The 12,231-nt window shown below is 49.3% G+C and overlaps 2 protein-coding genes across 2 annotated transcripts; one reads left to right on the plus strand and one right to left on the minus strand.

Moving 5' to 3' along the window:
• Window positions 1-509: 509 nt before the first annotated feature.
• Window positions 510-1,980, minus strand: LOC143670793 (uncharacterized). The gene is made up of 3 exons (XM_077145760.1): window positions 1,413-1,980; window positions 1,004-1,129; window positions 510-818 (listed from the first exon to the last, which is right to left on the minus strand). The coding sequence occupies exons 1-3, from the start codon at window positions 1,781-1,783 to the stop codon at window positions 680-682; spliced, it is 636 nt and encodes a 211-aa protein (XP_077001875.1). The 5' UTR covers window positions 1,784-1,980; the 3' UTR covers window positions 510-679.
• Window positions 1,981-6,917: 4,937 nt separating this feature from the next.
• Window positions 6,918-11,702, plus strand: LOC143671668 (thymosin beta-4-like). The gene is made up of 2 exons (XM_077146906.1): window positions 6,918-6,954; window positions 11,521-11,702. Exons 1-2 carry the CDS (start codon window positions 6,918-6,920, stop codon window positions 11,700-11,702), a joined length of 219 nt encoding a protein of 72 aa, XP_077003021.1.
• Window positions 11,703-12,231: the final 529 nt, after the last annotated feature.

The raw sequence follows: 12,231 nt of genomic DNA on the forward strand, positions 1-12,231 counted from the left end.
TACCCTGGAGGTAAAATACAGCCTACAGTGCCCTTTCAGAAAAATGCAGACTGGAAAGGAAGAAGTAAAACTGCCTTTATTGGTGAACTTGCTTGTCTACATAAAGAGTCCCACGGAATCTATAAAAGAGCTACTTAGAGCTAAGGAGCGTGTTCAACAAGCTTTCAGGATAAAAGATATTTCAGAGGGAGCTAACTATGCACTCTCCCAAACACGTAGCCAATTGTCCCAACATTTTTCTTCACTGTTCTCAAACGTGGCCAATATGCTACGAAATTCCCATTCCATGATTTCTAGTTTTATACCTTTAATATATAAATCCAAGTATAAGATTAAGAAAAGTATTCCACACTGTTGACTGTAGTTAAAGAATAGTAACAGCGTTCCTAAATTGTCTTTGGTTACCTCCTACCACTTGAAGATCTGACTCTCCCCATCCCACCCGAAGAAAAAGGTGAGAAAACCTAGAGGCGCAGGTAGCTGAAAAGAAAAGAAACTCGCACAGGAAACAATAGCAGATTTTTATTTTCAGTGGTAACAGACGTTTAAGTATCAAACAAAGCAAGCAGGCCCTGAGCATCCAAGGACCAGTATAGGCAAAATTTCAGGCCCCAACAATATAGCGCAAACTACTCTAGAAATCAATGCGGGTGCCTGGGAGCGGACACAAGGTGAGGCCTCAGTTCCCTACAGGCGCCCGGGACTTGGTGAAAAACGGGGGCACGAAGAGCTGCATGGTATGCATCACCAGGATGAGCTGGTCCAGACAGGAGGTGATGGAAATTCGGAGTTGGCCAGGGTCCTCCCCAGTCAGTCGGCTGAAAGCGAGGGAAAAAGAAAATCAAGTTATCCTCCCCCACGCAGGGTCCAGCCTTGTGCACAAAGCCTCCTAAGTGCGCCTTAACCCTTCCTTGTCCTCACTACGGCATCCCATTACGGCTTCCCTGAGGCCGGGACTGGCCCCAGTAAGCTGCCACCACCCTGGGCCCTTTCTAGAACTGACACAGCCAGGACGGTGCCGGTCACTTTGAGCTCCTTCTGAACTGGCCCTCGGAATTGGCCATTTGGGGTCAGGAACCGGTGGGCGATCTCCGCCTCCATGGGGGTTGGGAAAGGCACGGTAAGGGTGCTGGTGGAGACATGGTTAAGGCACCATCCACTACTGACTGCCTGTGCCTTGGCCTCCTGGTCGCTCCGAGGCTCGCTTCGCCCTCGCTCTGCTCCTCTGGCGACCCTGGACCTCATCGGCCGTTTCCCTTCCCGACGTTCTCCGGCACCCCTGGCCACCCCTCCTCGCCTACTCCCCGCTTGCCAGTCCCCACCCCGTCAAACTGCCCCCAGTGTGGCCCCCTGCCCTCCGCGACTGCCCCCCGGCGCCGCCCGGGCCCCTGCCGGCTCCTCAGATAGGATACAACTGGAGCGATCGGCCTCCAGCACCTCCGGCCGCTGGTGCTGCGTCTCCACCCGGTCCCGGCGCGTCCGGTGCTCTCTCCACCGGAGGAACGCCGCCGGCTGCGGCCCCCGCTTCTCCCCCAACGCCGGGGTCGTCGGGGCCGTCGGGGCCGTTGGGGCCGTCGGGGCCTTCGGGTCCCTCGGGTCCCTCAAGGCCGCCCAGGACGCCGGCGACGCCGAGGTGGCCGGGGCCTCCGGGACCACCTTGGCCGCCAGGACCACCGGGACCACCTTGTTCGGCGGGAGCACCGGGACCACCCTGGCCACCCTCGACGTCTTGGCCACCTGCTCCGCCCGCCGCGCCGCCTGCGACTTCGTCGGCGGCCTGCATGGCTACGGTTCGCTTCGCTGCTCGCGCTGAGGAGCTGACTGGGAAGGCGCGAACCTGCTCTGCCGGCTTCTGAGGGAGGGACTGCGCCGGAGCCCCTGAAGCCCCGCCCCTTTGTCGCTCAGTGCGCCTGCGCAAACGAGAAACTAGAGCGGCCGACAGGCACGTGACTCGCTCCAGCCAACCGACGACTGCCACGATGGTTGGAGACTGCAGCGCCTCTTACACAGGACTCCGTCCCAGAGCGCCTGCGCAAACAATCTCCCCCGAGGCCGCGGGGCACGTGACCAGTTCCCGCCAACCGACCCTGACTAGAAAGAGATTGGGGCGCCCCCACGAAGCCCCGCCCCTTACCCGGTAATTCCACCCCAGCACGCCTGCGCAGAAAGGGCCCTGGCGAGACCACATGGCATGTGATGTGACCGGCTCCCGCCAAGGCTGCCGTGCGCAGGCCCACAAACAAGCGAGAATGCGGCTCCCTTGAGAAGCTCCGCCCGGGCCTGGTTTTGGGGCTCGGCCTGGGGCGCCCAGGGCTTCTGGAGGGTGGGTGATCCTGGGGACAACCTGGCTGTAGGGGTTTGGGGTATGTCCCTTTCTTGGAGGAGGGGAGAGTGGGTTTCTTAGTTTAACTTTTTTTTTTTTTTACAAGAACTTGAGAATAAGAGTGAGATTTCTGTTTGCATGTATCAGAAAAAACAGCCCAAACTGTCCCTCTCCTTCTCTCTCCCCTCCCTTGCAGTCCCTGTCTTACTCGTCTGCCCCAGCCAAGGAGTGTGAGTTCCTAGATCTCTTCTTCATAGGCAAGAGCTGCAAGCTGTCCAGTGTGCGAGTGAGCGTGTGGGTGTGTGTGTGTCATCCTGGCCCGGGTTGGAAGGAAAAGTGCCAGGGTGGGGTCCTCGAGAGGGTCTTGTGCTTTCCCTTGAACCCACAAGTCTGTGGAGTGAGAGGACGCAGTATTGTGCCGTGGGGCGACACTCAGGCATCCCACACCCAGCTCCCTGGGCTGGGCTACGAGGGCAGGGACCTTGGGTGGGCGGCACCCAGAAAAGGGGACCTGTGCATGGCTCCCAGTTCCAAGCGGAAGGCTGAATCACGCTGACATCTCAAGTCTGCCATGGAGCAGCTTTAACCCATGTCTGTGTCACGTCACATCCTGAGACAGCTGAGTGGACCTTAGACTGCCTTCCTCAGCCCTGACTTAGGCTGGGGGAGGGGGACTGGGTAGGGGCGGGGGCCTGCGGGACATCATTACTGTGCTGTAAAAGCCACTGCAGATGTAGCAATAAAATCGTCGTTTTCCAAAGCTGGCTCCTCCTTCTCCAGCAGCTTCTCTCGGGTGGCTGGTGTGGGAGGTGTGGGGAGGAGACCTGTCCTCTGATCCAGCAGTTCATTCAGCAATTACTTGTTTTGAGGGCCTCTGCCAAAACGCTTCTAAAAACTGGGAGTGGTGCAAGGAAGGATGCCAACAGAAAGCCCTTGCCTGGTGGAACGCATATACCTGGGGGAGATGAGCATGCTGGTATGCGAAAGAGAAACCAATCAAGCTGCAAAGGTTGAGTGTGAAGTCATGAAAGCTGAAAAGTTTGCAAAGGTTGCCCAGAGAACGCTTCACTGTCTGAGATGAAGTGGGCGAGGTAGATACTCAGGGAAGAGGCCAGTTGGGAGGCTACAGTGATAACCCAGGAGGAAGATGGCAGCTGCTTGGACCCAGGTGGCAGAGAGGAGGTGATGGGAAGCCTTCCCATTCGAGATCTAATTTGAAGGCAGAGCCAGGTTTTATGGATGAACAGGATGTGGATTGAAGGTGATGCAGAGATGTTTGGCCTGAGCAATGGAAAGGAAGGATGCAGTTAGTCATAAGGACACAGCTGATAGTTTTCTTTCTTTCCTCTTTTATCCATTCCATGTTTTTGCCTTTAACCAGCATCTCAGCAGCTCATGATTCTTGACGTGATGGGCTGACCCAAGTTTTCATTCAGGAAGTTTCTGAGTTCTTGCTGGACTTGGCCATAGAGGGCTGTAGTAATTTACCACTGAATTTTCACACTATGCATAGCAGTACTAGGAGGTGCACCCCAAAATTCTGTGAGTCTCAGATGTACTTTTCCCTGACCCCCACTATGAGGCAGGAATTAATAATCAGGATCACCCATCCCTTCCTTTTGCTTGGTCTGGTCCAATAGCACAAGGAAGCCATAAGGCCAGGTAAAACCTAAAATCTAGTTCAGTACAATCTTTTCTGTGACCTACTGTGATGGTGAATAAAATGTTTAGTTAGTTTGCAGATGGTATTGCTGGCACAGCCATGGCATTTGGATAGAGCAAGTACATATACAAAAGAGTGTGTGTTTGAGAGAGAAAAAAATGCTGCTCCTTGCATAACGGAAGGAATCTAATATAATCAATTCTCCACCGGGGAGCTGGCTGGTCCTCTTGATGAAAGATAGCATAAATGGGGCAGGCCAACTGCTAGGGCACAAGACAAGATCCAGCTGGTGAGAACCCAAAGAGTCCAGCCAAAAGCCAAGTGATTGAGACTGCTCAGAAGCGGATATTCTAGCTCCAGTCAGGCAGGTCCAGGACTGGAATTTTGGCTAACTTCACTGCAACCTCTTGAGAGATGCAGAATCTCTCAAGAATCACCCAGCCAGGTGACAGCGAGATTCCAGACCTCAAAACACTTGGTGTATTAAGCTGCTAAATTTGGGGGTGAGTTGTTAAGCAGCAACAGATAGTAACACAAACGGGAATGTACGTGCCAAGCAGTACTATTCACAGTGACCAAATCCTTAAGCAGAGGAGCACGGGGGACTAGCGTGATGCGTAAAATGGAGCGCTGCACAGCAACGAGATGGAAGAACTACTGCCCCATGGAGCAGCGCAGGTGAATCCCACAGAGAAAATGTAGAATGCAAGAGCAGGGCATGGAGAAGCACTTACTAGATGATTCCATTTCTGTAAATGAAGAGCCGGCAAACGCTACCCTGTGGTGTCATAAGGCAGACAGCACTTCCCCTTGGGTGGGGGCAGTGACTGGGAAGGGTCTGGGGAGCTTCTGGTGTTCTGCCTGTGCTCCACTCCTCGACCAGTGAGCTGGGCACACGACTCTCCTGAGTTGGTTCAAATTCATCAGGCTGCACATTTGAGATATGCAGAGTTACTGTAAGTTATTTTTCAGCTAAAAATGCGCACTTACTTCACCGAGGAAGCACCCTGAGCGTCCCAGAGTGAGGGGAGGGAGAAGAGCTTGTGAGTGGCAGCCCTCCTGGCCAACCGGAACGGAGGAGAAAGCACTTGCCCAGGGCACCATATGTGAGACCGCGCGCTAAGAGCACCTGCAGGCGGCGTCAGCGTCTGATTAAGCCAGCGTGATACACTGCCATCCTCCCTGCATGGTCTGGCCTGTTCACCGTGCAAATGCGGGGGGGTGGCACGTCGGGAATCAGCGTCCCTGCAGCTTTAGGGGCTTTGCTGCTGGCTCTGTCTCTGGGACTCTCGCAGGGAAGCCTCCTTTCCTTTAGGCTATGAGAAGAGGAGCTGCAGGAGCTTCATCTGACCTGCACCGTGACAGCCCTTATTTCAGGTCTCTGCTGCCTGGGTCTAGCGTTCTTTCAGGGCTGTAGATCAAGTAGGACCTTAGCGATTGCACACCTATTTCGGTCCTATTTCAGACCAGGTTCCACGAAGGCTGGAGGTCCTGTTTCTTAGCACAGATGTTTCAGAGGTTGAGTTTTTTAATCTTCCAGTAAACATCTCCTTTTAATTAAGTTATTGATAAAGGTGTCTATTTCCTATAACCAAGAGCTCTGATGAGGAGAAGCAGAGAGAGAGCATGGGCTCCCCAGGTAGCTCTCCAGCCGGGTCCATCTCAGAGGGGCAGCGATCTCATGCGAGAAACTGGAGGCATGTCTGGGAGTGACAAGGGGAAGCAAGGAGGGTGCTGGAGACCGTGAGCAGTTTCTTCCCCAGAGCACCTGTTGATGTCCTCAGGCGACAGCCGGGTTTTGCCAAGGTCAGAGAAGGATAAAGCTGAGAGAAGAGGCTGAGGTGGGCTCTGGGAAGGTGGCAGTGAGTGTTGGGAGTTAGTGAACTCACTCTGGTTCTGCTCAGACTGCAGAGCGGAGAACCCGAGAGGGAAAGGTCAACAACAAGAAGACCTCTGTAGGGTCCGAGCAGGCCTCCTGGGGAGGCTGGGAGCGCCTCACCCCCGGGGGCTCATTCACAGCCTGGGAGGGCAGTAAGCAAGGTTCGTGGTTGAAGAAATTCAAACACCAGACGTAGATGTTTCTAATGGCTCCTTCCAACACCAAGATTCTGTCACTCAAAGTCAGTTACTTCAGAGTCCACTTAAGCTGTGTCTTATCAAGCAGGTAGAACGATCTTCAATCGTGGTTAGAGTGTTTGCCACAAGGGGAAATGAAGAGGCCGAGGTCCAAGTGGCCCCGCGTCCAGCAGATGCCCACACAGGGAGCAGCACCCAACGTGGTGGCCATGACCAGAGCCTGGTCCTCAGCCGTGCCGGTCCCGAGGTCCAGCTGCATCCCAGCTGTGTCACTGCACCCAGACAGGGGCGCCCAGACTCTGAGCAGCTGTCTCGTGTCCCCAGGCTCATGGGCACTGAAAGCGAAAGCCCAGGCGGCAAATACTAATTGCAGCGAGAGAAGCAACAGTCAGGCAGACTCGTTAGTGGGTGGCTGTGATGGAAATGTCACCGGCACTTTAGCGACCCTGGAGAGACGCAATGGCCTGTCTCAGAGGGTGGCCCTCCTTTAACTTGAGTTGCTTTGCATGTAATCTCCACTCGTCTGAAATGTTGACTTTGCATGGGACCTGCCCCCGCCCCCCCGCCTCCACCCACGACACCCAGCTGTCATCTGAGGCCCGGTTCCCTGAGGTCCCAGGAGCCCCTCTTTCGTTGGGCACATCTCTTGCGTCATCCAGCCCAAAAGGGGTTCCCTAATTTGTTATGCTGCCGCCTTCTTCCCTGAGGTCACACTGGGGTCCCTGTGGAAAAGGCAGAGGGGAGGAGGTCTCCCTGAGGTGGGGCTGAGAGGAGATGAAGAAATTCTCCGTCTTCTGCCTTCTTTTTAGCGTCCAAGTGGGGCTGCCTGCAAGGCCGCAGTGTGTGAGGAGGGGCATGGCCGCCGGCCCCGAGAGGGCGTACGCGCAGAGAGGTGAGTCCCTGGGCTGCAGGGAGGGGAGGTGAGTCCCTGGGCTGCAGGGAGGGGAGGAGCAGCGCCTTCCCCCACACGAGCATCAACACAGTGAGCCCCGGGTGTGTGGAAGTGTGCGCCTCTGTGTGCGTGAGTCCCTCCCTCCTTAAGTGTCTCTAATTATGGCTGCCTCCAGAAACCAGGAGGGTGAGGCCAAACCTGCCTTGTCGTGGTGATGGTGTTGACTCAAGAGGGTGGCCAGTGTCTGGAATGGTCGTTGCTTGACTTAGTATCTCATTGGACAAAATCACAAGGGGAGCATGAAGCTGGGGCTGCGATGCTTCCATCCCATCCGTGACCCCTTCCACTCGCAAGGCAGCTGCGGACTCTCAGCTCATACCGGGAGAGCCCGCAGTCAAGGAGCAGAAGCAAAGCTACAGGGGCAGCTTGCCCTGGGCCAGGACGTACGCTGAGAGGTGCCAGGCTAAGCCCGCATCCTTTTGTCCTTTTCCTGGTGCACAACTTGACTGTTTGTTTTTTTTTTTTCTGATTAACAAAATAATCTTACCTGGAATAAAAACATTCAAACACTGCAGAAATGAAAGACATGGAGTGAAAGTTTACACACACACACACACACACACACAGGCAAAAATCACTGTTGGCAGCCCGAGTCTGTGCCTCATAGGTAGTCTGTTTATTTTACACAGATGACATCATATGACACACGTTGCCTGCAGCTTGCTTTTGGTAATTAAAGTATACGGTGGCATCTTTCTTCTCAGTGTGTCCATAGCACTACCTCATTCTTCCAATGCCCCATTATACAGACGTGTCAGAGTTTATCTTACAATGTCCCTTTATTGCCTCTGATTTTAATGGTTTCTAAACAGCGTTGCCAAGAGCTTTCTTGTGCACTCACTCATCTTTGTGTGGGCTGTGGTGGCGAAATAGAGCTGCTGGGACAAAAGTCATGCATTTTTAAACTGTGAGAGGCATGGCAGAATGGTGTACCAAAAAGGTGGCACCAATGTCCTTCTCACTAACAGGGTGGGTGTTAATCTTCATTGCGTTTGCTCATGTGAGCTGGGAAAAGGAATCTTCACTCTTTAATGTGCGTTTCTTTGATTATTAGTGACATCAAGCAGCCTTTCCTTTCTTTATTGCACTTTGTTACTTCTGCATTTCTCCTGAGAATTGTCTGTTTGTGTCATTATCTGGATTGGGTGCCTGTTCCTAAGTGACGTGTGACAGTTCTTGTACATCAGAGACATCAGTCCTTTGTATATCCGATGAGTGACACAATGTTTCCCAACAGTCGCTTGTATTTTTTTCATGGAGGTAAAAATCACATAACATAAAATTCCCCATTTTAGCCATCTTAAAGTGTACAATTCGGTGGCATTTAGTGCGTTTGTGATGTGCAGCCACGATCCCTATCTAGTTCCAAAACCTTTTCATCCGCCCCAAAGGAAACCCCATACCCATTCAACAGCCATTGCCCTTTCTTCCTCCCCGGCTCCATCTTTATTGACTTGCCTATGGTGGAGATTTCATGTAAATGGAATCTTATAATATGCGACCTTTTCTGTTTGGCTTCTTTCCCTCAACAGAATGTTTTTAAGGGTCGTAGGTGTCATACCCTGTGCCAATACTTCAATCCTTTTCACAGCTGCAAGAATCCCGTTGTATATTTATAGCACAATTTGTTTGTCCATTCATCTCTTGATGGGCGCTTGGGTTACTTCCACCTTTTGGCTGTTGTGGATAAAGCTGATATGGACATTGGTGTCCAAGTACCTATTTGAGTCCCTGTTTTCACTCAAATTGTCGGGTCATATGTCAATTTTATGTTTAACTTCCTGAGGAGCTGCCAAATTGTTTTTGATTGCAGTTCCACCATTTTATGTTCCCACCAGCAATATATGACGTTTCAAATTTCACCACATCTCACCAACACTTGATATTTTCTGTTTTTTTCTAAAGCAGTTTTCTCTTTTTTGTTTAGCCGTCCTAGAGGGCTTGATGTGGTACATCATTGTGAGTTCATTTTCCTAATGACTAATCTTGTTTGTATGTAACTTTGCTTTTTGTGGATTTTTGATTGCATCAGCTTTAAGTTGTTATATAGTAAGTCTGTCAACTTTTCCTTTACAGCTTCAGGTCCCTCTTCGCTCCTCTCACCATGTTTGGAAAGGCCTTCTCCAACTCAAGATTATTGAAATATTATCATAAATTTTCTTTCAGTTCTTTCCTTCTGTGTTTCCTAGTTTGTAGGTCTTTAACCCACGCCCTGGAATGACAAGGCAGAGGTAGAGGGACATTGAGATTGGAGTTTGTTTGAGGGTGTGTGTTTACATTAGAATGCTGATCCTTCTGAAATACCTTTTGGTGTAAGGAATGTTTGTAACAATTGACTCTGCAAAATGTGTGTTTAAACAAGTCATCCTGAGTTGATAGATTTTCTGTATCACATTTATTATATAATAAATGCCCATATATGCTTGAGTCAATTTCTGGACTCATGTTTTTAAGTCTATTGATGTGTTTAAATTTGACCATGCCAGCACTTCATTTCTTTCTTTACAAAATTACTTACTGAAAAATATTCATACATGTCAACAGAACAATTAATTTTGCAAATACAGGGTGATACTTAGTTAGCAGAACAACAATTTTGCCATCAAAGCAGCCTCAAATTCATCTGAACCACACCACCCACCACCTTCCAAGACCAACAAGAAGTTGCTACATCTTTCCCGGCCGGGGTACAGCCCCTAGACTATAACAAGCATGGCGAGTGGCTACTGAAAACACCACATAAGGACAAGACTGGCTGAAGACAGATACGGTAGCACATTCAGCACACAAGAGGTTTATAAAGCTTGAGAACAAATCATCTAAGGTCTTGAATTTTATTTTTCTTTTCTTTAAAAGTCATAAGGTTTGTATTGGGGAGTTAAATGCTTTAGACACAAAACCATCAGTTTTGTTCTCCTTATTCTCAGCCTCTTCCTCATTTTCATTATCATCTTTGTCTTCTTCCTGTTCCTTGGTATTTCTTTCTTAACAGCTTTCTTTCTTACATTGGGGTTTCTGTTAGCTATACATGCAATCATATACTTTCTAGATGTTTCTCCAGTGAGTCAACCTTATCGTCTGCCCATTTCTCTCAATTTCTTTCTAGCATATTCCATGGAAAGGGTGGGATCTTCTCCCTTCACTATAGTGTGGTTTTCAGAACAAAGGAAGGAAATAGGTGAAGGTCTCTTGAGAATATGAGAATCTTTGAGTTGTTTTCTGTCTTATTTAGTGGAGTGTGGATTGTGTCTACCTGTCATGTCTTGCCTTTTTCAGAATTCAGAGAGGATGCCTGAATCATCTAGATGAGATTCTGATGCCCCTTTTGGCCATCGTTTTACTTTCAACAATTTTGCCCATATTTAATTACTTTTCCTCAGAGAGGCAAAAGTCCTCCAGTGCCTATCCGACTCTAAATTTCTAAATTGACCTGGAAATTTCTCTATGGAGAACACACTGTAATGCTGTCAGAACCATACTTTTAAAAATTAGTGTTGCTGTCTATTTTGATGAGCATAGAGCTATTTTCTAGCTGTTATTGTCCTTTTTCAGAATGCCCATGGCTCCTTGTTCGTTAAATGGCTTTAATGAGTTTTTTAAATTAAAACATAATGAACTGGATAAAATAAAGTATCAATGGATTTGGTTATCACTAAAACAGTTTGGATGTGAAAACATAAGCAAAATTAAAAAAAGAAATGAGAAACTGGGAAAATGTTTTTGCCACAGTATGACAACCAAAGAGTCAACTTTGCTAAGGTATAAAAAGCTTCTAGACTTTGAAAAGAGAAAGGAGTAAAAGGGCAAGAGATATGAACAGACAGTTCACAGAGTCAGAAGTGCAAACATATGACAAGGTGTTTAATCTCATTCATAAGAGAAATGCAAATGCAAAGTGCTTTAAGATGCCATTTCTCATTTATTAGATTGTCAAAAATTCAAAAGTTTCACGATGTACTGTGCTAGCGAGATTGTGGAGAAACAGGCACTTTCAAATGTTGCTTGAGGGAATGCAGAACCAAAACAAAACAGCCCCCCAACAACAAAACACCTGTGGAAGAGAGTTTGGCAATATCTTCTAAATTATATGTACGTTTTACTCCTTGAGCCAGGAATCCCACTTCTAAGAATCTATCACAAAGATATACCGAGAAAAAACGACAAAATAATGTATGCACAAGGCTGTTCTTTGCAGCAGTGTTTGTAACAGCAAAAGACTGCAAACAGACCAAACTTCTGTCAGTGGGAGACGGGTGAGGAAGCTCTGAGCATCCACAAAACTGAGCTGTAAATGGGGACGCAGCTGTAAAAGGGAATGAAGAAGCCCCGTACATGCTGCTCTGGAGTGAGCTCCAGCATATATTGCCAAGTGAAAAGAAAGCAAGGTGCAGACCAGTGTGTTAGTACACTACAGCTTTTGTAAAAAAGGGGAGATAGAAATACACATGGGTACGCGTTTATTTTTTAAAACCAGAGGAAGGGCACTCGGCGGCGGCCACCGTGCAGGTCGGACATTCCCTGCTTGCGGGCCTCGCTCGGCTCCGTCTGCAACCCTGTCTGACCAACCTGATGTGGCTGAGATGGAGAGGTTCGATAAGTCGAAATGGAAGGAGACAGAAACGCAAGAGAAAAATCAACTGCCTTCCAAAGAAATGATCGAACAGGAGAAGCCAGCGGGCGAATCGTAACGAGGCGTGCGCCGCCAACATGCGCTGTCCATGCCGCGCGCATTGCCTTCTTGTTTTACTTCTTTTAGCTGTTGACTTAGTAAGACGCAAAGAGGTTGGATCAAGTTTACATGACTGTGCTGCCCCTTTTCACATCACAGAATTGAGAACTACTGACAAGGAAGGCCGCGCCTTGCCACTCCCAGCTGCCTGTCTGACCCACAGGGTAGGAAAAGAACTTGCATTTTGGTGAAGGAAGGAGCTGGGAGGGACAACAGTAAATCTAGAGTGAAAGCAAAGCTGGTCCAAGATGTCCTACAGGCTGCAAAATGCAGTTTGATCAGAGTGCCATTTTTTGTTGTTGTTCAAATGATTTTAATTATCGGAATGCACAATTCTTTTAATATGCAAATAAAAAGTTTTAAAACCTGGGGGGAAAAAAACCTATGGAAGGATAAACTGAAAAAGAATGAACTAGTTACCGATAAAGGGAGGAAGAAAACAGGGTAACTAGAATAGGTGTGGAAGCTGGATTTCTCTGAACATACAT

The sequence above is a fragment of the Tamandua tetradactyla genome, chromosome X (assembly GCF_023851605.1).
Source record: "Tamandua tetradactyla isolate mTamTet1 chromosome X, mTamTet1.pri, whole genome shotgun sequence".
NCBI lineage: Eukaryota > Metazoa > Chordata > Mammalia > Pilosa > Myrmecophagidae > Tamandua > Tamandua tetradactyla.